Source organism: Cygnus atratus, chromosome Z (genome assembly GCF_013377495.2).
Source record: "Cygnus atratus isolate AKBS03 ecotype Queensland, Australia chromosome Z, CAtr_DNAZoo_HiC_assembly, whole genome shotgun sequence".
Lineage (NCBI taxonomy): Eukaryota > Metazoa > Chordata > Aves > Anseriformes > Anatidae > Cygnus > Cygnus atratus.
The window spans coordinates 39780075-39805301 of record NC_066396.1 but is presented as its reverse complement, the minus strand read 5'-3'; the positions used below and the strand labels follow the sequence as shown (position 1 = coordinate 39805301).

At 37.2% G+C, this 25227-nt stretch overlaps 1 protein-coding gene across 6 annotated transcripts in view; it reads left to right on the top strand.

Moving 5' to 3' along the window:
- The window catches only part of SMC5 (structural maintenance of chromosomes 5), a 49506-nt gene that overhangs the window by 21532 nt on the left and 2747 nt on the right, over nt 1–25227 (top strand). For 2 of the 6 annotated variants that reach the window (XM_035558549.2, XM_035558551.2), the window contains 11 exons: nt 1125–1298; nt 1435–1604; nt 4025–4148; nt 7199–7321; nt 12740–12865; nt 13533–13628; nt 14021–14125; nt 14330–14449; nt 18174–18353; nt 18443–18538; nt 21418–21565. In XM_035558549.2, the coding sequence (XP_035414442.1) occupies nt 1125–1298; nt 1435–1604; nt 4025–4148; nt 7199–7321; nt 12740–12865; nt 13533–13628; nt 14021–14125; nt 14330–14449; nt 18174–18353; nt 18443–18538; nt 21418–21558 (1455 nt within the window). In that variant the 3' untranslated portion in view covers nt 21559–21565. Of the gene's footprint in view, nt 1–1124; nt 1299–1434; nt 1605–4024; nt 4149–7198; nt 7322–12739; nt 12866–13532; nt 13629–14020; nt 14126–14329; nt 14450–18173; nt 18354–18442; nt 18539–21417; nt 24553–25227 lie in introns of those variants that run through there. The other 4 variants (XM_035558552.2, XM_035558548.2, XM_035558550.2 and 1 more) reach the window with 3 other exon arrangements.

The window sequence follows — 25227 nt, the reverse complement described above, 5'->3', positions numbered from 1 at the left end:
GGTACCTATGTAACAGGTCTGAGAGTTACATTATGTAGACCATTCAGAATTACTTGGTGTAGGTACTCTGTCCTTTCCTCAGCTTAGCTAGCAAGTGTAAAATTACTGATACAGCAGGAAAGATAAGCTAATATTCGGAATGTGTTGCACATGGCATTTTCTCAGTCAAGCTGTGTGAAGTTTTTTTCTGCTTTTATTACTTTTGATTGAGAAATGCAGTGTTTCAACATTGTATTTCATACTTCTCAGAAAGTTTTAGTTTAAAAGGAGACCAATTTTTATAGAGCTGAACATGTGGAAGAGGACTATGACGGAAATGTCATCAACCATGGTATAAGCTGTAAAGCAAAATAAAAACTGTTTGCAGTGTCCAGGAGCCAAGTGAACACAATATTGGAGGTGCTTTGTATATAATCTGAAAGTAGCATTAGTCAAATTTATTTTTGTCTTATGGAGTCTCTTTTTGCTCTTCTTGGTTTACTGGGCATTCTACATTCTTTTGAAGTACTGCGTTACCTTGTGTTATGGTAAACATTTGATTATTTATAATACCCTGTTTGACATGAGTCATTTAAAAACAGTTGTTCGAGTATTTTTATCCCCCATAGTTTTTTCCTGCAAATATGCTTGCTTAACTGAAGTTCATGCTTTATAGGTCACCCTTTGGTTTCCTCTATTCATTTTTTAGTGCTTTTAGTTGTCAGGTACCCAGGCTATGTTTGCATGCATTTACACCTAGTACAATGCTCATTTATGGTACAATGAACAAATGCACAAGTGCAAATGTTAATAGGTTTCACCAAAGCCCGTTTTTGTAATATTGTTAGAGAAACCCATAAAAGCACCTAATAGGGTTAGAAGTAACTTATCGATCAGAATAATTGGAAGCTGTTTGATTGTTTATGGTAGCGTAGGCTGTATGATCTTAAAAGTTCTTTGACTGCTGTGAATTATAAGTATAATGATGCATTAAATATTACATCAGCTTTTTGCAAAAACTTAAATCAGAATTTTGCATAAGCTGACGTTCTTTACTCTGGATTTCATCTAGTTTATTCCTTGCTTGCTCTGAAAAACATTGCCTTAATTAACATTTTTGTCCAATGAATATTTTTCATTTTTAGGTCATACAGGAAACCAAACTTAGGCAACTGTACACAGCAGAAGAAAAATACACTGTTAAAGTATCTGCTTATACAAACCTAACCTTCTCTACTAACATGTCTCTGAGAGCAGCCCAGTTTCTCACTAATTCAGTGGATACAGATGAAAGACAGCAGCTGGAAAAACAGCAGCAGGTAGGAATTTGTTTTCAGATTGTGTATGATGTGAACTGCTACCCATTTTATTGTGCAATAAGTGTAGCCTGCTTCCATGTGTTAGTGTGGTACGTTTATAACAAGAATGCTAATGTTGTGTTTTCTCTTATTTCAGGGTATCAATTGCATGTTACAGTCATTAGATACGCAGTTGACAACATTGTTTGAGAGACAGAAGCATCTGGAACGCAGAGACAATGAGCTCAGGCAACAGAAGAAGGAGCTCTTGGAGAGAGGAAACAGAAGGAGACAGTTGGAATCAAAAATTGCTGTGAAGTATGATAGGTAGGAAACAAATTGTGTTATGTGTGAAATGAGAACAATTTTAATAACGAACGTATATTGTCTTCCACTTACTGAAGCGTGCTTTTAATATAAAAAAGTACTTAAGCGTCAGATATAGGTCATAATCAAGATCAAGAGGGTGCTTAGAAATAAGGATTAAGATAGTAGTTGAGAAGCCATATAACAATATCCTAAATAATTAATAAAATAATAGGATTCCAGTGAGAAATCATTGCATGCATTCATTTACTTAGAGATTGCCATAGCCTTCTCTCTTGGTAGCACTCATCTTGGCACACCAGAAGAGACTTGTTGGTAGTATGAAAGGCAAAGGCAGCTTTAAGATCCTTGGGGCAGTGAGGAGGGCACATAGCATAGGTACATGGAGGCCAGTACTGAGCAGCGTATGCCAGGGAAGGATTTTGCTGGCCAGCAGTGTGCCGTTGCCAAGAAGGTTAACAATATTCTTGGCTGCCTTAGGCAAGGTACTGCCAGCAGGTCAAAGGCCTTACTCAAGTCCAGGTAGACAATAACCACTGCTCTCCCTTCATCCATGAGGCTAGTCATTTCGTCGTAGACCTTATTAATTTGGTTAGAAGCTTATCAACATTCCTGTCATCTCATCCTTAGATCCCCACATGTAGGTGCGGGTTTTACCCCTGGAGACGCCTGACCCCATGGTCTCTCTGGCGACTGGCCTGGACTCCCCTGTTCCCTCTGATATCCAGCTCCTGTGGCCTCATCCTTAGAGGCAAACACATGCTTGACTCCCTGGCCACTTCACCTAGTTGCCAGCTAGTCTGGCTTGATCTTCGCTAAGGACCAAATGCTCACTGATGTGCCAGGTGCTAGCACCATGAACTCATGGGCCCCCAGCCTGTGTTGCTACACCTGTGGCTGGTATTTAAGTCCATGCACTCTGGTTTCCATAGCTGCAGATGATCAGGTCCTCTGACTTGTGATCCTGACAGTAGTTGCCTGCACTTAGGCCCCCATATGCACATGTGAATGCCAAACAAATAGTCCCTCAACCAAGGAAAAGTGACAAATGGAATTTATTGATAAGAAAGAGCAGACTGTGCTGAGTGGGCGTGGGACATGACTGTGCAAGTGTATCAACCAGCCAACTGTTCATGTGTAACTGGCCCCTTGGTGCCCATATCCTTCTATTTTTCCACACTTCATCCTCCCCAAGTCACCTAGATCCCTTGCTTTCCCTGCCTTCAGTTTCTCCCCTCAGTATCCCATAATAAGTCCAGTGCAATTGTGAAACGCTTTCTGCTGCACCATATAATGTGCGCCATAACCATAGGCATGAACTTGTCACAGTCCAGGGAGTGCTCAGACATTGACTCATCCTGATGGGTTTTCACACCTGGACATTGGCGTTGAGGCTGTCCTGGAACAGGATATCCTTTCCTCCTTATCTTTAATTTGGGTTCATGCTAGCTGGGATGTCCCTTTGCTCCTTGGGGCTTGTGGAGATGGGCCTTTGATAGGCAGATAACTTCTGTGATGGGCCTGGGAGTAGTAGCCAAGATAGCTCATTATTTGAGCTTCCCCTGTCTGCCATCATCTCTCTGTACTCCTTTGTGGGTGTGCAGGTGAGCTTTTATTATACAACCTAACAGAAAGCGTGCCTAGATTGAGGTAAATGACATTCTCTTCATCTCCTGTCATCTAAAATCTGGTCATTTCGTCATAGAAGACAATCAGGTATATACCCTTGGTTAGTGTTTAGTGTTTGCTGACTGTTCTTGATAACCTTCTCATGCTGCCAGGAGTGTTTTTGAAGGGGACTTTGCTCCAGCATTTTCCCAGGGATCAAAGTGAGAAGACTGGTTTGTAGTTTTCTGGATTATTGTCTTGATGTGTTTGGCCTTTTTTTGAATGTCTCCATTTGGAGCCCTCTGCAGCTACCTGAACAGCATGATTATTTCACTTGAAGTTCTTCATAATTATGCAGTTTAGGTATTTAAAATGAGTGGAAATTCTAATTTTCTGCAGTAAGTGCAGGAAGCTGAGGGTGCAGTTTTTACTTACTAGTATGTGTAGCAAGAATTAAGTAAACCTCTAACTCTTGTATGCTGTATTGTTGTGAGCAAGTAGTAGCAGAGGAAGAATGTCATCCTTGCACTGACATTTTTTTAAGTCTGAAATTTATAGAAACCATATGGTTGCTGAGAGATGCCCTTAATAACTTAAATTAGAGTTTCTCTAATTATGAAAGTTTTTGTGTTCTGAGTTTCTTAGGTATAAGGTTCATGTATGGGGAATGTGTCTAATGTGTTTAGAATGTTTAGAAATGCTAATTCCTATTCTTGCTTACTGTTGGTTTATTACATACAAGATTAAGATTTCTGGTATTTTTCTGCAATTTATTTTAATTAGGATTAATCATGTATTGGTTCCTCCCATAGTATAAAACAGCTGGAACAAGATGCTATTAACCTAGAAGAGGAATCTCAACAGGCAAATGTAAAGATCAAAGAAATAAATATTCAGAAAGCAAGACTTGTTTCTGAATTAATGCATCTCATAAAGGTACGTGTTTTTTCATGGTATATGATCCATCAGTGTGAAGATTCTAATTCACGTAAGAAGGAGTTATGCAACATTTGGATGCGTTACTGTAAATGGTTACAAGCTACCTTACTTGAAGATAAACTTCTTTTAAAGCTTTAATGAACTTGCACCTGTTTATTTGTTGGTGACAAAAGTCTTGTGTGGACTGATTCAGTAAATACAGGAACGAACTGCCTAATCATTTCAGTCTATACTCTTTCAGAATACTGCTTGTTCATGTGAACTGTTTCTTCCACATAGTTAATAAACTACTTTTTTAGATTGTTGTTTTTATTGAAAAAAGAATAGTCATTAGTCTGCTAAAAGTCTGCCTTACTGCTAAAACTAGGGAAAATGTGAACTCTTCCTTTACCCATATGAAAAAACTGTCCTGAAACTGTAAGAACACATGACTGTGAATGAGGGCTAGAATCAGGAAGGTACTCTCAGGCTCTAGTGTCATGAGTTATTTGTTTTTTTTTTTTTTTGAGTTCAAAATTAAAAAAAAGTAAACCCTGTGTTTAATTGTTACTTTACATTGTTACTTACCTTGTAAGCCGGAATAACGGGAACTGCCAGAAGGGAATTACGTTAGTTTTTCTGAATAACTAAGTAGCAAGAAACAATTACTTCTAGTTCTAAGGGAATCTGCTTGTGGCTTTGCACTTGGCAAGAAATGGTGCCATTCTGGCTACAACTCTGATCCTGTATGGTATTCTTTTGCCCTGTCTTACTAATGTTGAAATGTTTTCTTGCTTACTCCTGAAAAGAATTGAATATTCCCTCTGAAATGATGACAATTTCAGTACTCTTCAGTTGCTGGTATTTATTTATTTAAAAAAAAAAGTTTCCAAATGGGTGAGCTGTTTGTTTGATAGCCCTGGGCAGCAATGATTGGAGTGTCTGAGAGAGCATCTTTTTCAGTCAGCTAGCCATAGCAACTTTGAAAATGCCAAAGAATGGCAGAAAACATCTGCCATGTTAAAAGGGTTTTGACACTTTTATGTTTAGTGCCCATTTCCCAGTATGTAAACTGTACAAGGGTTTTGCTGTTGTAAAGGCAATTGAAGTAATTTATTGACTGCTGTAAAACCTGTCTGAAGGAGTGTATTGTCTCTTCCTGGTATAAGAAACTGTATTTGACACATACTGTGTTATTTCTTAGTATACCAGGGTGTAGGGCGGAATGGATGGTATTTGCTTGAAGTAGTTATTGACCACAAAAGTCATTTTTGTATCATTTTGTGTATCAGCCTAATCTTTACAGCTTGTGTGCTCTAGGAAATATGTGCTAGCGCCTATAGAAGAGATTAAAATGCTCTGTTTCAAGAAAAATGTTTCGGCATATAGTTTGTTAAAATTATTGGAACCCAGGCATTTCTGTTCATTCCCAAACCAAACTTCATGCATGCTTCCAAGTTTATGGGCATCTTTCAATTTTGTTCCATAGTTTTTGTAGTTGTGCTAGCTGTAGGCTTTTAAGGTGACAAAAGCTTTTTTTTTTTTTTTATTCTTATGTTTACAACATACTCACTTCTGCCACAGAAGGAAATTTAAAATGTTTATGGGATTTGTGTTTGCATGGTAGCAATGTGAGGTGTTTTTTAAAGAGGTTCTGCGGGTTATATGGAGCAGTCAACAAGAGTGATAGTCTGCATGTGTAATTATAGAAATATACAAGGCAGTGGTGACCTGGTGCAAGTTGACCTGGTGTTGACCAAGTTGACCTGGTGCAAGTCAGTTCTTTACAACCAGTTGAGAGAAACAGAGTTGTTCCACTGTTTCAAATTCTGGCTTAAATTTTGCATATAGTTCTGTTGTGCTGTTGTCTTGAATAGGCTTAACTTCTATTTTTCATCATCTTTAATTAAAACTCTCTTTTCAGTTGGCTTCTCTGATAATTTTAAAGGTATTTAAGTGGCTTGGAAACAAGGAAACTTATTCTAAGTTCACACTGTAGAAACTTTGTGTTGAAATGACAAGTAGTAAAGAACTCATACGTTGGCTCACTATTATGTTTGGAAGCTAACACTGAAATATTCATCCTGCAGGTTCCATAGGTCTGCAGTGGGAACTTTGTGTGCCCTTACCTTAAGAGAGGGGGGTCCTTTCTAATATGCTGATTATTTTAAAAACAAAAAAAAAAAATTGAGCCTGGGTTCTCAGTGCTTTATACTCTTAGGGTTGAAGCTATTCTTTACATAGGCAAGAAAATGTTGGTGATTTTGAAGTCTTCCAGACCATTCCCGAGGCTAGCTCACTTACAGAAATGATCATTTTAATGTCGAAGTTGCCTAACCAGAGAGCGGGGCTCACTAAAGTCTGTTATAAAACTTCCAAAACAGAGCCTCCGTCTATACTTGGGCATTTGTTCAAGTTACGATGCTCAAGGACCCCTTCTAAATGATTGCTGTACTAACTGAGGGGCATCCAGAGCTTTTATGATACTTAGTAGATTTTGATTGTGTGAAGACCACGCCCTTATATTCATGTGTAAAAGAACATGAAGGGAGAATGTCACAGTTCCTGCCATATACTTCACATTGACTCACTCTTGTGTTGCCAGTGAGAGAGGCATGTATTTTAACGTGCTAATTTCTTGATTTTCTTTCCATCTCTGGGTATGACACGTGAAATCCGTCAAAATCCACCTGTTGGATTTTGTCTCTGAGAAAGAATTGAGATGGCTTTACCTTTTCTGGTACTTCGTATGGAAGTATGTGGTGTAGGGAGAGAGTATATGCTTTTTTGGTATAAAATTGTTTAGTTGCAAGTGATATCTGTATGCCTACAGATTAAAAATGTGGGTGGACTCCGTCTTGAAGAGTTTGAATCACCAAAAAGTCACCTTTCTTTTTTGTATTAAATCTGAAAAATAACTGTTTCAAAAAGGTGAACACAGTACGGGATTGTATGCATCACTTAAAAAAAAAAAAAAAGCATGGTTTCTGAAGCTTGATAGTAATTATATTATTTTTGAGTTTCTCCTGGGGAGGTTAAAAAAAGACATTTTCTGTTTTCCTATGCAGCATTGTGTATCACTGAACATCCTCAAAACAGATTTGGTTCTTCAGAGCACTGCGGTGGATGCTGAGAAGAACAGACTAGAATCAGAGTATAAAGCAGCAAGTATGCAGCTAAGAGCTTCAGAGGTAACTATTTCTATGAATGATTGGATATCTACTGTGAAAATATCTTCTATGGAAGCCTTTATAGTGTAGAAGAGCATGCTTCTGTGTCATTCTTTAGGAATGGGCATTAATATTGTTAAATACTTAGCCTTGATTTCAGTGGTTTGATTCATTACTTCAGCATCTTCATTTAAAGCTGAAAAGGAGGTTTTCCTTCCTCAATTAAGATGGCTAAACTGCCATGAAAACATGATAAACAGTCATTGTGTCCTCCCTCAATCTTTTAACTCTAATGCTTAGCCAGGGTAAAAAGTCTAGCTGTTTTTTGGAACTGTTCTTTCTTCTGAGCGTATCATAGACAACAGTACTCAATCCACATGGTAGGTGCAGAGTCAAGAAAGAACTGCGTTAGGGTCCAGCAGAGCTGCTTTAAGCTTTCTTTCATAACTGACTTTCTCATACTGTAACTAAATGCCTCTTTTGGTGGACAGAGAAGAGGTGATAACTCGTCCTTTGATTAATCGTATTAGGCAGCTATGCTGTATTCTGGTTTAAAAAAAGTTTGAGGAACTGGTTAGAGGAAAGAGTACTCTTACAGATACAGAGGATGTGGTTCTTTCTAGTGGATTAGCGTTTAGAGGTCAGTTTGTATTTGTTTAGTAAACACAATTTTTCAACATACTAGAGAAAAAAACTAAAACTGCAGGATGGTAGGTTTGTTCCTTATCTTGAGAGACTCAGGTGAACAGTAGTTTAATGCTAATTCAGTTTGATAGACAGATTAATTGCAGTTAAGTTGGAAAACAATTCAAAAGGTGAATGATTTTCATTTGTGTTTGATAAGCACTTTCAGGAAAAAATGACCTTGGGATATATTTAGAGAACCGCTTGGAGGTATAGGTATCATCACTTGCAGGACAATTAGAAAAAAGAGAACTTGAGCAAAAAGTGTCTGGAAAGCAGAGACAAGTCCAGTATGTTGCTTGGAAAGTCACGGGTTGCATCAGGCCTCTCATGCAATGCAGGTGTTATTCAGACTATGAAAATCCAATGCAAATTTGCTACATCACTGGACCTCAGTAAGTAGTAAGAATGTATTACAAAGCCATGAACCATATGGGAACAGTCTGTGTCATCACTGGTAAATTTATTAAATATTTTTTGTTCTGTCCGTCCCCATCTTTTTTACCCTTTAGAGATTAGCTTTGGGTTGGTGCATAGGAAGGTGTCTGGTCAGATAAATATACAGGATGTGTAAGATGAACATTCTGATAATTCTTAGTTAAACAAATTTCTTCCTTTCTTAATGAAAAGGTGGTTGGGTCAGTTGAGGTTCCCTTAGTCATTGTTACTGCATTATATTCAGCCAATTAAGTAGAGGAAATGCTATATCAGAGCTTGTATTTTTGATGGTTGCTTTACTTGATTTTAGGAACATTAAAACACAACAGTAACAAAACACTAAAATTAGTAATCTCTGTATTAGAACTTGAAGAAATGTAACTGCTCTAGAGGAAAACTTTTGAGTATTCAAATACATCTTAAGTTTTCTCTTACAGAGAAGTTCAAAGCCAAGCATCCCCATGTGCATTCAATTAAGCCTTCAGCCGCCCTTTAAAAGGTTCTCTTTCTTGTATTGCATTGTGAGCTATGTATGTTGTGCACACTGTTTTTTCTCATTTTCTGTCTGCTTCACTCTAACGTCTTAGTAGCTGACTGTGATGTTTTTTCTACATGAATTCTGCGTTAAGGTAGTCTTGCTCCAAAGCTGTCCTTGAGAATGCCATCACAACACTGTGTAGAAGTCTTGCTAACATTTGCTTTATGTTTTTATAAAATAAACCTGCAAAAAGTAGGGACCCAAACAAACAGAAATAAGTATGTTGAACAAAATCTGGGAAGTGAAACTAAATTGAAATTTAAATGTTATGCTTTTAAATGCTTTTTATGCTTTTAAATTTAAATGCTATTAATTCTCTATTTGATCATCAGACACTTTCTTAGGTCATGTGCTGATTATAATGCATTTATTAAAATTGAAATGGTGGGTATCAGCCAAAGAAACTGTGAAACTTAGCACTTATTTATGGTGTTTATCTCCCAAGCAATTTTGAATCTCTGTAATATATAAGTAAATATCTGATTAAGATTTGAAGAAAGCACAACACCCCCTTCCCCCCCATTACATCTACAAGATCACATATGTTCCTTTTGTGAGGGCCTGACACTGGGATACCGTGGAGAGAGCAGCATGTTTGTTGCTTAATGGGTGTTTTTTTAACCACTTAGGTGTAAAGGCCAAAACAGTACATGTTTTTGAACAAGTCAAGTTAGCAGCAACAGATTTCTGGGGTATTTATTTTGTTACTGCAGTTCAAGTGGGAACCTTGGTGTTAGTTTAACAACTTGTTGTATTTAATCTATTTAATGAGACTAAGAAGCAAATCTGTGTTTTGTGACCTATATTGAACATTAGGGAGAATTGTTAGCTCCATCTGCTTATTAGATAGTTGGCGTAGTTGCCTGCATGTTTATGGTGATTGTTTGAAAGAGTCTTGCTAATTGACTTGCTTTGATAGCTTGCTAATTTTTTAGGTTCATTTGGTGTAAATTTAAATAATTGGTATTAGTACTCAGTATGTATATTACAGCATTTGTTCCTTAAGCCAAGTTTTAAGAAAATGCAAGTTCTGTTTTCCTGTGTATAAATTTGCAAACTTTAAATAATTAAGTACTGTCATCAGGCATGTGTTCAAACACTAATGCATGAGAAAACATTGGGTGCTGGTGACTGTTTTCTTTAACCAGCTTCTCATTTTTCACAAAACCAATTGCACTACTGGTAAGTGCAACAGAATACAAAACACAGAATGTAAGTGGGTTCTGCTGCTTGGTAAATGCCTTTCAATGAGTTGTAATCACAGCCCTGCGCTAGTGTGGAATTTTCCTGAAGGACCAGGATACAGTTCTTTCCAAGTTGGTATGCTGTTGGCTGAAGCAAATTTGAAGCTTTGTCTGGGCTACATTGTCTTTCGAGGTAGCCTCTCTGTTCAAAGTAGTAATTCTTTCTACTTATATTTTTACATGGGTTTTATTGAGGCACCTTCCAAAAGTGGACAGGAACCTTTACATTGCAGTGCACTTCTGAGTATATAGGAGGGAGCAGGATTCAATGCTCGTGTGTTTTTTTATATTATTTAACTTAGATTTAGCATAGGCCTCTGACAAGAAACTGGCAAAACTGAACAAAAATTGAAACTTGCCTTCCTGGTGAGCTGTCATTGCTCTTATTCTAGCTTCATAACCACATGTCTATTGCTTTCCAGTCTTTCTGTTGAATGTCGAGGTTATCTTCTGCCTAAACGTGTTTTCCTTTTCACACCCTGTAAAAACTTACTTGCCTCAGACTTCAATTAGGCCTGTTCAATGTTGAATATATTTCAGATTTTCAGTACCTAGAGTTCAACTCAAAATCTTGTTTCATGCAGCTCTGCAGGATTTCAAGTGGGAGCAATATGTGCAATTGAAAACTGAGATTCCTCACTTCAGATTTTTTCAGAACTGACTTTGTCTCTGCGAATGATCAAATGCTTGAGTATGAAATTGATGTTTCATGTGTAATAAAGCACGGCTTGTGGATCCTTTCACTGGATCCTTTGCTTTCATTATTAAGAGGTCAAACACGTTTCAAATGAAGTCAGTTGGTTTTTAAATTTCTAGGGCCAAAAATATAGGCTAGTTTTAATTCAGAAACTTCTAAAATGTTCCTAAAATATTTCTTTGAGTGTATTACAGGTCACGTGCAGGTATGTAATGGAAAATAAGTGTTGTGGTGTACAGTTTTGTTTGTGTTAGTTCAGAAGACATAAGATATTGGCTGTGAGCAAAATTAGGGCCATCCTCCACTTATCCTTGTTTCAGTGTAGCTACAATGCCAGCCCTTTTTGCCTGTGTGACATTTCCCTCATTCTCTAGCATGGACTTTACAGAAGTGGAGGAAAGTAAATGGTGCTTTTTTTTAACCTTTCTGAAAACTTTAACACAGTGGCTGTATCCTGTATTTTAAGAATAAGGAATAAACATCCAACTGTATAATCTCCAGATGAACATGTCATTTTTTTTGCCACTGGAGGGCTCCCATATTTAGCTAAAACACAAAACAATAAAAACTGGGGAGATAAAGAACTCCAAATTTTAGGAATAAGATTAAAGGTGCCAAACTGTTAGAAGTAAGTTCTGAAGCAAAATAGTGTACATATGGATTTTTAAGTTAGGATTTTGTGTCTCTAAAAAACTGAAAATGGTGCATGCCCACAGTGTAACTGCCTATTAAAAGGTACATTGCACGTGTAGTCAGTCACTGAGTAAAGGCATGGTAAAAACTCGGAGTAAAGTTCCAATCTCTTGGTACCTACTCCTTTTCACTTCTAAGTTGTTGGCAGCTCCTAGCTTTCTGCATCTGAGTACTCACCTGAGCATCAGTAGCAAGCAGTTACTCCCAGGCTTGTCCTGCTCCATGTATTGAAGTGGCAGGCCTGAGGCCTGGGCTGCATGTGCAGAGAGGTCAGTGAAACTTTTCTCTCTCCAAGTTTTTTTGCCTGGATACTGCTGTTTTGAGATAAAATACAATACAGAAAATATGACACGTTCATAAAGCACTGTCCTGAAAGATAACTACTGTTGTGGGAGAATTGCATTACAAAAGTCATAGGACTTGGCTGTCCATTTACCTGTAGTGAATTCCAAAGAGTTTAGTTTCAAGACAGCTGTTCTACAGCAGAAGCTGTTTTTCACTTTTTTTTCCAGTGTTGGTTTAAAAATTGTGGATGTTCCTGTTTTATATTTTGCAAACTGTATGACAGGAGGTAGAATATAAAACAGCAAAGGAGAACTTCTGATTTGTAATTACAAAGTTTACACTGTACAATTTCAGATAATCTCCACCACGTAGATAAATACAGTTAAATGGGAGCTAATAACAAATAAGGCTCAAAGTACTTGTGTTTTACCTTATAGCAAATTTGCTGTAAAATTGTCTGGTTTTAGACATACGTTGAACCTACAAAAATCTACATCTACAGAAAAAAATAAATTTAGTTATCAAAAGCGTGCTTTAGTAATATCAGTTTACCTTGACATTTGTTGACTTTGAACAGAAAGGCAGAAGGAGTTCTGTGTGTTGAAATGATGAGTTTTCTGTCGTTAAGTAGTATGATTTCACCTACATTCCTTGATTCAGATGTCATTTGTTGCTTATATGCTCTTGTCAACTCTGGTTGGAACTGAAGTTCAACTGTGTGAAAGTGATTTGTAACATTTAGATGTTCAGCACATTCTTAAGGAGTCAGTGAAGTGTAATGCAAAATCAGAGACCATAATGGAAAGCAATAAGAAATTTAAAGTAAAAAAGATGTGTATTTTTAATATCTTTTCTAATAGCAAAATTTTCGTGAGCTGGATGAGGAAAAGCGGGTTCTTACGGAAAACTGCAGGGAATTGCTGAAAAAAGCTCGACAGATGTGCAAACTGAGTCCAGATCAGAATCTTCCAAAAGAATTTCAAACTGTATGTACAAAAATAAATCTCTGTATTTCTCTTAAATTTTGGATGATCCACATACCATTCTAATTCTTCCAGCAAAGAATATTTAAATTTAATACTGTAAAGGTACTAGCAAAGGATCATTTGTATTTCTGTTAGAATTGGCTCGCGTCTTGTCATTTAACCTTTAAAAGCACCTTTCAGTATTTAGATTACAAAAGATGGGATATCCCCTCACTGTCAGTTCTGTGCATAGGGGAGAGAAAATTTGGTCTGAAATTTCAATTGAAATGCATATGTATGTATTCATAAAAGTAATTCAGGGCTATATTGTTCTAATTTCTTATTTTAATGGAGTAACACAAAAGTATTGAAATCTGGGCTATCTTCTTCCTAAAGTCTAGAAGTATTTATATGGCTTAACTAGAATAGCCCTGGCTTACGCCATGTCTGAGTATCTGTACCTACACAGAATAGGCAAGTACGGAGCAATTGCTTATGTATCTGTAGTATCACTGTAGGCAGAATTCTCTGTCCTGGATAGCTTGTGAAGGAATGTTGCTGTGTTAAATTTTGAACATGTGACATCCTGAATAAAAGTAAGCATTTTCTGGCTTATTGGATTTCTTTTCAGCAAACTTGAGTTCTTCATTAGCATTGCTGTAAAACACATGCATCTTTTCTCTTGTAGGCTTTTCAGGCTCTTCCGAACACATTGGAGGAAATAGATGCTCTTCTGAATGAAGAAAAATCCAGGGCCTCCTGTTTCACAGGCCTGAATGCTTCGGTATGTTCACTGCTTTCTCTACGCCCTCCTTTCCTCCCCCTCCACTCGTATTGTACTTGCTTCCCACTCTGTACTAGATCTCTTGGTATAATAAGCTAGACAGCAGGAACAATGTTCTGTAAATGCCAGATTCTGCATCTATTAGAATTTTAAGTAGGTTCTTGTAAAAGAACAGTGTGTTCTGTGCCTTTTAAAGAAAAAAAAGTTGTCGTAACCTGAAATAAGAAATACTTAGTTTTTCTGCCTTAAAGCTGGAAACAAGTTTTGTTTAGTGTACAGTGCAATAATCCTATAATTGTATTTGAACAGGATCAGTATAGTGTGATATTTTCACAATCAAGGTTAGAATTGTGAAACGTGATTGGTGACTGCTTTTTTTTTTATTCTGGCAGATTGTTGAAGAGTACAATAAGCAAACTCAAGAAATACAACAACTGATGGAAGATCTAGGGGAAAAGAAGAAGGAATTGGATAACTATAAGCGAAACATTTCACAGGTAATAGTTGAAATTAGTATTTCTGTTCCAGAATATCTTCATTAGAACAGAACACGTACAAAAATAAACAGTAACATTCTAAGTTCTCTTGAGTGTAAAGTGAAATATTAGCTTCTAGAATTACATATTTTTAATGCTAATTGCTATCTCTGAAGAAAAATTTGCTTACTAAAAATAATTTTACATGGATATTTCTACTTCTAGATCAAAGAGAGGTGGCTAAACCCTTTGAAAAGCCTGATTGAGAAAATTAATGAGAAGTTCAGTAACTTCTTTAGCTCTATGCAGTGTGTTGGTGAAGTTGATCTTCATGTGGAAAATGAGGTATGACTTAGTTTTCATATAGAATATTTTATTCATGTCTTCATACATCTTATATATTGGTAGAGATAAAATAACAAATTGTCATTTGGATTGTAGGAAAGATGTTCATTAGAAGTTCTTCATTTTTGTAACTGTCGCATACACTTTGTGCTAGAACTGCCTGACTGGTTTGACTAAAGGAAAATGAGCCTTTGTCCAGTTGCATAGGAGTTTAACTCATTGACTTTTGGAAGCTTCTTATAACTGAATAAACTACTCAGCTTCTTCTAACACTAAATTGCAGTTTTTCATCTTTTCATGAAAGATTGATTTTGGGAATGCCCTTTTAGACTTTACATTTTTGGAAATGCTTACTCTTTCTGCCAGAGCAATACTCTTCAAGAGAAGCAGCAACTGCTTGAGTGAATCATGATCTGAAATTTCAAATCATTGTCCGTGTTTCCTTCTCTTTCTTGTATTAGATGAAAGCGTGCATTTTAGTTCTGATTTTTTCCTGTTACAAGGCACAGTTAGAAGCATTGTGTTTACTTTAGCTGTAATTCACATTTGTTACGTTAGTGATTTAGTTCTACTTTTTTGACTAATTTGTGCTGTTTTATTACCATTTAATAGCTAAAAGCTGCTATTAATATGGTAATAATTTGGTTTTACCTGTAGTTTCTAGTCAAGTCTGTCTGGCATTTTGGCTGTTCTGGAGCAGTAGCAATCACTTGGACTTGCCTGTTACACCATTAGTAACGGTTACAAGAAGAGTTTACCTCTGAGGGAATTACCAGTAGTACCTTGGGGAATGATGCTCTTACACAGTGGGCTGAAGAGAAGTTGGTTATTTTGTTTTAAACTGATCTCTGTAATGATGATCTTGAAGACTTTTAAGTAATGCGTACATTCCATAACACTGATAGCTGACAGGTTTTTTTGCTATAAATTACTCAAGCAGCTTTTAAAATATTTAAAGTGGTAGTTATTACTTGGGACAGAATAGTAACAGGGAAAGCTCTTTACATGAACAGTGCATTAAAACGTTAGTGTAGAAACTAGTATTAAGAAACAGTAGGACATTAAAACATGGGCTTTTGATTTCAGAGTCAAATCTATTACACAAATACTGTCTTTTGTGTAAAACTAAGTTGGGAGAGAGTACACAGAAAACCGGTAAAGCAGTGGAGAGCTGATCGTACAGGCTAGCAAAGCCTCCAAAATGAACCTTGTACACTTCTCCATCCTACTTTCAGCCTGTGCCAGTGCATCTGAAAATACAGTGGCCTTGGAGACCTTAGGTCTTGGTTTTTTTCTCCTTTCTTCAAATGGTTGTGTTCTTGATGTTCTACAGGAAGCTCAGTTACTTTCCAAAGAGTACAGCAAAAGCTCTGTAAGTATCTGTTAGAGAACAAACAGGAACTAAATTGTGCTCTTAAGCCTATTTTTCCCTCCACTGTGATAACAGTTCTTGATCCTAAGCAAGTCAGACTGGGGGTCTGTTGAGACTGCTCCTGATAGTCAAGTACCAAGTCCTTCTAAGATGGAGCAAGACCATCTAAGCAATAGTGCTGTTATCTCCACTGATTAGGAGAGCCTCGTATTAGCTCTCCTTAGCAAAATACCACCTTCAGGAAGGTCAGTGCAGCGGCATTTGAGTGTTTTGAAATTATGCCCCTTGATTTACCTGGTTATGTTCCTGACTCTCAGGCATAGCTATTGGAAGTACAATCTGCAAATCTGAGAAGCTAGTTACTCTTCTGCTAGGCTGCATTAAATACTGAAGAAGAGACTTCTTCCATAGTGGGAGAGATTGGAATGGTAACGAAAGAGAATTTGTAAATGGTTTGAGTTGCAGTAAGTATTGCTTTGTTCCAGCATGTCTGTCAGTCATATAACACTCTTCCTCAAGGCAGGGCTTCAATTTGTCTTTGAAGTGCCAACTGATTGCCAGCAGGGGAAAAAACATTGAGGGTGAGAAAGGTGACCTGTCTCCAAAAGTTGGAAAAAGCTTGCACTACTGCAGTTGTGGGTATGCAGCTATGCCAAGTCACCTTCAGTCTCTCCCAAAGTACATATGGGTTGACCTCAGCCTCACAGTTCCATGTTTCTACAGTATCGGTACGCCCGCAGCACTAGAGACTTGTAGTACATGAAAGTAAATACCAGTATAACTTACACATCTCAATCTCAATCTTGTATCTGCAGGCAGACAAGCATCTTCAGTAAAACACCAGGAACACCAAAAGCTGTTGTTGTTCAGATTTAGCAGATTAGCATGTAAACAATAAATCCTCTCAAATGTTAGATGCTATCTCCTCTATCCATTATGTATCCTAAAGCAAAATCTGAAGGTATCAAAGAAGCCAAACATTGTTCCTACAGGCTTCAAGTTCATTAAGACAGTTTTAAGATTAAGTTTTAAGAGGGTGTGGTTTCCTTCTTAGCAATTTTTAGACCTTTTGCTTCACAGAAGCCAACCCTACAAAGTGACTCTTCTCTGCTGGGTCACTTAGGTTCTATATGCCTTTTGGTATCTGTGGTATGTGGTGATCTAAACCAATCTGGCGTGTGCTGGCTCCTGTGAGAAGAGCTCCTCATTGTCTCTTTGCCTCACCTGTCTTTTCTAATACTAGATGTATTCCGCAAGTAACCATCGGTGAGTCACCTCTACTCCTTTTTTCTACCTTAAGCGTCACTGCTGTGTACTATTATGAGAACAGGAGTCAGTGACTTCCAGGTACAGAATTTATGCTTCCGTAGTGAATACAGGTAGACCTCTTAGAACTCAAATTCCTGAAACTTTTGAATGTTCCCTGTAGGCCTTGTTAATGTGATAGGTACAGATAAGGAACATGTCTTATGTAGACTGAACAGTCTACATAAGTAAACTTCATAGGCAGTCAGTGTAGACTTTCTGCAGTGGGGATCTCTGAAGATTAGCAGGTGAAAACTGCTCTCAACTGCTTTTCACTTCTGAAAGATTAGCAGGTACTCCCAAAGATATTTTTTTCCTCAAATCATGAATAGATTTCATTGGATGGGCCTTCTTTTGAACCACATGTTATCTCCCACACCCATGTCTCATTAACTCAAATTGTTGACAGGGGTCAGTTTTCTCTTGGAGATGCCAGTCAGAAGCCTCGTGTTGTTTTCTGGACTGTGAATGAAAGGGAAGTTTCTGTCATGGTGCATTTTGTTGGGGGCTTTGTATCTCAGTCTGCTAGTGGAGGAAAAGTAGCTTCCCATCTTACTTTGGAGCAGAGATTTGGATGGATTTACTTAAACTGCTTGCACTTGGAGAACATTAGGTGGGGTCATAGCCAAATATGTACATGTCTGGCTATAGGTTTTCACCTCACTGTTTAGGCCGATAGCATCATGCACCCTGACGTTCCATTTTTCTTTAAAAATGGAATTTATAGGGTCATTGATTTCTCCTTTTTCAAGCAAAGACAATTTTTTTCTTGTCTGTGTCCTTATTGTGCACGAAGTCTTTCTTACAAGCAATTCGGAAATGAACAAATCACTGTTTAGTGACAGAGTTGTGTAGAAGAACTCTCTAACAAGAATAAATGTAAGTTAAAGAAACTGTATGAAGCAGAAAGAATATATCAATATTAAGTTGAATTTGTGCTGTTTGTAAACTCTTGTATTTCATTTCACATTTCCTTTCATTTGCATGTCATTGTCAAATAAGCTGTAATACAGAGCAGCTGAATTTAACAGATACTGACTTTTATAGGAAGAGTACGACAAGTATGGGATTCGCATAAGAGTTAAATTCCATAGCAGCACTGGACTTCAAGAATTGACTCCCTATCATCAGAGTGGAGGTGAGAAAAGCGTTTCAACTATGTTGTACCTGATGGCTCTACAGGAACTCAACAGGTGTCCTTTCAGGGTTGTAGATGAAATAAATCAGGTGAGGATCTAGTGCAGTAAATAATCATGTATTATATAGAAGCTTATGAAATCGTGGAGAGAACAGCCTTCTTTTTTTTTTTCTCTTAGGGAATGGATCCAGTGAATGAGAGAAGAGTTTTTGAAATGGTTGTGAAAACTGCTTGTAAAGAAAGCACGTCTCAGTACTTCCTTATTACACCGAAGGTATGTGGCTGAAAAATGAAAGTTTCTGTGAACGGCAGTTGAGTTTTCTGTGGCGGAATCCCTGTAAGCACAGTATAACTTAAGTCTGACTTGTTTTATGCCAGACCATAATATTAAATGGATAACTGAAACATAATTTGCCTATTGTAAGGATAGTCCTACCAGGAATTAATACAACCTATATGTGCCATTTTAAATGCGTTCTGGAATTGTGGCTTGTGCGGAAGAATTGCAAGTTAATGACCAGTGGATAGGGATACAATATAACAAGACTATCAAATGTAATGCCTCTACGTCACAAAGGATTGTAACTATATAGCAGAGACAATTTCCAAACACATCAGGTAACCATTGTGGAAGAGGCTAGTTTTGCTGGCATAGAAAGAACTAGAGGAGTCTCAAGGGAATGGAAGAAAACTGTCAAGAAGTTGATTGTCAGAGGCTTATAAGCTTAGAAAGGGTCAGTGCTGTGTTCCGTGGAGAATGGCTTCAAGAGGATTTTTCAGTCAGGAGTTGCCAGTGCATAATCATGCATGTAGTACATTAAAACAACAACAACAAAATTTAGTTGACTTAATGAGTTTGGATGATGTAGCTTGAGGGGACTAGTAAGTTGGGTGGCAGTTCAGCTGCACCTTTAATGGAGGTTAATGTTACGTTCAACTTGATGCAAGACAGCTAGAACCACAAAAAATTATTTGTACAACAAGGAGGCAACTGCTTGTTACTTGTATGCTTTAAGGTATCACTTCTCTTACATCTCCTACTTTACTACTGCAATGTAGAAAATCTGGTGGTATGTGCTATACTTTTCTTTAAAGAACAGTTGAAAGACCTGTGAAAAGCCACTTACGGCATTTACCTGACTGAAAGTAGCAGGAAGGTGATGCTTGCCCTTATTCGTTCTGATACTGCAGTTTACTTACCTCCACACAGTTTGACCATTTCTTCTTTGTTATTTTTGTCTTGTTTTGTATATCTTTCTACTTCTGTCTCTTTGTGATTCGTCTCCTTATCACTGGCTCTGCTTTTCTTTCCTTTTTCCTACTTTAAGAAACAACAGAGTCATTTGGGTATTGAAAATATCCAAAATGGGGCCTTAGAAGATGACTGTCTAGGAGTTCAGAGTCTCTTTTAAGGGTTGTGGTTGCTGCTAAATCAGTGCTTTAATTGGTAAGGAGGAAAATTGGGTGTGGAGAGCCAGACAGACAAATCAGAGCAAAAACGAGAAACAAGAAGTAAGAAGCTTCACAGGCTTTAAAAAAAGTAAAAATAAAAATAAAAAATATCCATTTAATATTCTTGATAAAAGGAAGATCAAGGAATATGTTGGACCCCTATTCAGCAGCAAGAGATGGCTTTATGGAGAGCTGACTGAAGATAATACCTTTTTTTTTTTTTTGCATAATCTAATATCTTTTTCCAGAAAGATCAACCACAAGTAGGAGTTTACCATGTTAACTGTGTGCATGGTTAAGTTGTAGTGGCCTACTGCAAAGAATAGTACTGAAGTAGCACTTCATGTAAAGATTTTAGCAAACAAGGTGGTTCAGATGGGCCTCATCCAAGGATGATTAAAAGGCTGTGCAGAACAGGCTGAGGATAAGGCTGGAATCTGCACTAGTGCTTTCAGTGGCTTACCTGCAGTTCCTGAATCCAAGCTATATATAATTACTTCATAGAAAGTAAGTACTTAATGTCATACAAAAAAAAAAAGACGAATTGCCATACAAAGCTATGTTCTTTTTATGTGTATCTGTTGTACACAGGAAAAATAGTCTTGTTTTTTTCAATGTGTTTCAGTATGTTGATGCCTTTCCCAGCTATTTTTTATGCGAACTACGGAAGAGAAGGGACATAGATTAACATGCAGTAGAGTTGTTTACAGAAGTTTTTTTCTGAATAGTTGTGATTCACTGTCAGAATGAGTAGATGAACTGAATACATTCCTCAGAAGTGAGTCCCAGGTTTGAAAAGCAGCATTTTTTGATACAAATAACCACCGTATGGGGAGTGAATGTGTGTCTTCTGGAGAGCAAGATTAAAATTCCAAATAATCTTAGATTAGATAATTGTATTTGAAAACAGGATGTATTTCAGCACACATAAACATAGGACTTGGGATTTAAATGGGAATAATTAACAACAGTATCTGGTCTAAGGTATAAATTACTGCGGAGAGAGGAATTACTGTGGGTGACAAGTTGAGTTATAAGTCAATTGCTAAGAGTTATCCATAGTGCTGAAGAAAGCCTTACAGTTTGTAAGATGTAGGAAGTCTGTCAGTCTTCTGGGCTTGTCACTGACAAAACTTGAACTATGGTAGGTGTCCAGCTTTGGTTGCTACACATCAGAAAAATAGAACTCTGGCTGGAGATATTTCAGAATATGTCACTAAGTTGTAAAAAGCGTTGAAAGTTTTGAGTTCCAAGTAATGGAAATTGCTTAGCTCAGAGGAGTGTGAGGCTGAAGAGAGAGAGAATCTATAATAACTGTCCCCAAGTAATTCTCCCCTCCTGCTCTGCTTAGCCCTGGCAGAAAAAAAAGCAAAAGTAACCAATATTCTCTGCCTGTAGTGGATTGGGCAAAAAAGTTATGACGTCATTTGCAGCAATAAGGTACAGATTAGGCAGGAAGAAACACTTTGTCATAGTAAGAATAGTGAAACATGGAAACTACCTGAAGGATGAATACATTCTCTTTGGGGGCATCTGGGAACAAATTACATATCATCTGCCAGAAAGGTTATGAAATTGATCCTGCAGTATTGACCTTTCAAGGTCTAAGGCTTGATGTTAACCTTCTTAACTTCTTTTAGATAACGGGCAACATCATCTTTTCTAGCAATTTTGACTTTGGGTTTTGTGTTTTTTCCGCAGCTCCTACAGAATCTCACTTATAATGACAAGATGACAGTGTTGTTTGTCTACAATGGACCTTGTATGTTGGAAGCAAACAAATGGAACTTAAAGTCTTTCTGTAGGCAGCGGCGGCGACTTGGGAGGATGGATGAACAGTGATACACATGTATAAATACATATATATATATATATATATACGTATGTACATGTATATATGAAATATGTAATTCTTGTAGAATATTTTGGAACATCAGGCTTTCAAGACTCACAGAAATTGTGAAAGATGAGAACCTGTAAAAAAATAATTGATGATTGAGAGCTTTGATTCTTAAAGCTTCTGTAAAAACACAACGGATTTGAAGTGCATGTTTTTTTTCAAGTCCTTTGTAATAGTTTTTCTTCAAAGAACCTACTTTTTCTAAATAATATCCTTAAATAAAAAGGGAGTTTCTTGTATTTTGCTGTTTCATCAGTAATATTACATCAAAAATACAGTTAATTCTTCTAGGTTATATTGGATTAAACCAAAGTCTGGTTTTTTCTAAACCTGGAGTTTGCTTTTGTTAAGCTGTGTTCCTCTAACACAGTTAAGGCTGTTCTCCAAACTTTTCCTATTGAAAGGAAAACTTTTAATGAATGAAGCAGAAGATGTATAGGAAGAGAATGGTTTGTAAGTAGCTGTGTATTGTTTTTTGTTTTGTGAAAACATACCTGAATTTGATATAAGGAATATATTATAATTATAGTAATACACTTTATTATTGTGATATTTTTTAGCCAGTGTTCCATTTTGTTTTCCTGGAAGGATAAGATCTTTATTTTTCTATGGCATGGAGGCTGTGACAGAGAGCCAGGTGTTTACTTTAATAATTAAACAATGAGATAGTTATCTTGCAGAGGTAAAGCTAAGCAATGTCTAACTTTTTAAAGTAAAACTGGATATATTTTTAGTAATAGGTGACCAGGAGGCTTTTTACAAGTCTTTAGCTGCGTTGGAGTGATAGTACACATAATAGCTTTTTAACACATAGCTTTAAAATTCTTTAGTGGAGTTTTCTCTATAGCTGTTAAATATTTGAAAGTAGATGTTATCAATAGAATGTTGACTACAGCTCTTTAATAGTTAAGTAGATATTATCAATAGACCATTGAATACCTAAAATAAAGTCCTGGCTATTTAGATAACTATTAAAAAAAATAAATTTAACACTGAATTGTGAAGAGTGTGATCTGTAAAGAAATGGAAACTATGATTGTTATCTAAAATGTACATAAAAATAAGAGTCCCAGGACAACATCTGAAAATGTACAGTATCTTCTTTTTCAGTGGGAGAGTAGCCCTCAATAGAATTTTAGACATAAGTCAGTGTCTGCTTTATTTGAGTGGGAGTTTTTCTTAATAGCATCCTGCCCAGCAAACTTTGCCAGTGAAATTGATGTCAGGCTTTTTACATGAGAATGAGATGTTAGAAATAAAGTTGCCCGCTGCAAAACTTAAGCTAGAATATGAAGGGTTTCATGTATTAAAAGTTAGTAATTCTTATTTTTGAATAAAGGAGTCTTTAAGGGAAGAACTGCATACTCCTACATCACTGGCCAAAAGACTGGCTGCTGTTGATCAGTGAAGCTCCTACTGTGAAATGAGTTCCTGGAATTAGCTCCAGGAGGATTAGTGTCCTCACAAAAATATTTTACAGAAGAAGTAAACAAGTGTGGAAACTCAGGCTCTAGTCCAGATATTGAGTGGGCTGGTGGAGTATCCTTGACTTAATTGAGGCTATAAAGCCTATATGTCCGCTTTATTTTAAGATCTAAAGATTTAAGATATAAATGTATTCTTTAATCTTCAGAATGCTTGGTTTCTCCTAACCCCAAACTTTTAAGGTTATTTTTGTAATTACTATTATTATTAAATGGAAACGTCTTCCATTTATCCTCTGAGGATTGCTATATGAAAAGTGCAATTCGTTTTTCAATGTTTGATTAGATGAAACTACTTACATGCACATGAGTTAGGACTTCTGTTCATCTGTGGCTAGACAACACTGATTATCAATTCTTAATGTTGTCATCGTAGAAGTTCATGGGTTTTCTTCCTAGAGTTGTGTTCCTTTCTCATGTTTCAGGCTAAGTGAAGTATGAAATGCAAATCTAACTTCCTTCAAGAGAAAGTTACTTCAGATCCTGTCTCAAAAATCCCACTTTCTGGATATGTGCCTGCCTCACTGCAAAAGTGAAGAGAATGACAGGCTTGTGTGTTTGCTTCTTCCTTAGATATGTGTCACTACTGACCACAGGTTCTAGTTTAGCCATTATCTGGCTACAGTCCTAATATGACACTGTCGTTCACACTGCTCTTGTCCAGACACTGTAACAAGCAGCAAAACCATACAATACTGTCATGTTACTGACCAATAGAGCATCGCTATCCAGGAGCTCTGCTAGCTAGAGGCTTTAAAAAAGACCTATAAAACATATTTGTATATATGTACAGTATAGCCAGTGCCATTTGTAAACAGGCTGTAGAGCCTGTGTGCCTCCCATACACATGTTCCACTTAGTAACCTGCTCCTTTATGTGATGCCTGCATCCTTGTCCATGTACAGAGCTCCTCTGGCTTATGGAAACATTTTTTGGACTGGATGCTAATCCACACTAAGTGATTTAGGGTAGCAATAGCCTTTGTTAGCATTCCTTACCTATGTATAGGGCTGTATAAGTATATTGTATGTATATGTATGTATAAGCTTCATTGCTGTCAGCTTTTTTGCTGTTCTTGCTTTGCTGCTATTCAGTTCCTCAGGCCCTCTTGCTATAAAAATAGGTAAAATTAATTTCAGTATAACTGAGGAAGAGGGGATGAGTAGGAGTGTAGGTTAAATATACATGTAGTATCCAGCTTTTCCCAATGACTAGACAGTATCTCAAAAATGTAGAAGTGGAAAGTCACTAAATAGTCCTTTCAGCTAAGTATAAAATGGGCTTTCGCCAAAAATATGTACTCCTTCCTGTTGTTTAGTCCAGCTGAAGACTATGGTAAAGATCCTTTTCCATAATCATCCACAGTCTAACATTTGTGTCTGCTCAAGTATTGAGATAAAGAGAAGTGGCATGGAAATTGTAACTTGCTGGGAGAAATAAAACAATTTGGAGAAACAAAATAATGAAAAGCTTCTATGAATCAGCTTTTAGTACTGTGTTTCCTGACTGAAAGTGTCACCTGTGCATGTATGTTATTGTTAACTAGGAACGATTGTGTAGCTGGATGGAGTAGTAGACAAGAACATAGAGGGACCCTTGCATAACTACAATGCTTTCTTGATACTTGTGTTTTTATTGGAAGAAAAATTAAATGTGTTAAGGCTGTTGTTATCTGAGAACTTCTATGGTCTCTGGACTTAGTGAGACATGGTGAGAGACACAGAACTGGTCTGTGCTGCAGCATGCTTACTGACAAGTATGGCAGGTGCTCACTAGAGGCCAGAATATGCGTCTGCTCTAGGCCTGATAGCTAACTTTGTTCAGAATTAACACTACTTATAATTAACTCTATGGGAGGCTCTTGTTTATGGTTTATGCCAAGTGCCCTCTGTAGTTACTAAGTTCTCTGGCTGATGCGCCATTCCTAGAAGCTTCTGGGCCATCTTCAAACACTGCTTCTTCTTGTTTGTGGAAATTGACTTGGGTTTCCTCCATGAGCCTGCAGTTTCTTGTTTGTTCCCTTATCAAGGCATGTTAATTATGTGAGCATCTCTTAGTAGTATGTCTTAATTTTCACCTTCCTTGACCCATTCCCGTGCCATTCCTTTGTCTTCTTGAAAGCAAAGT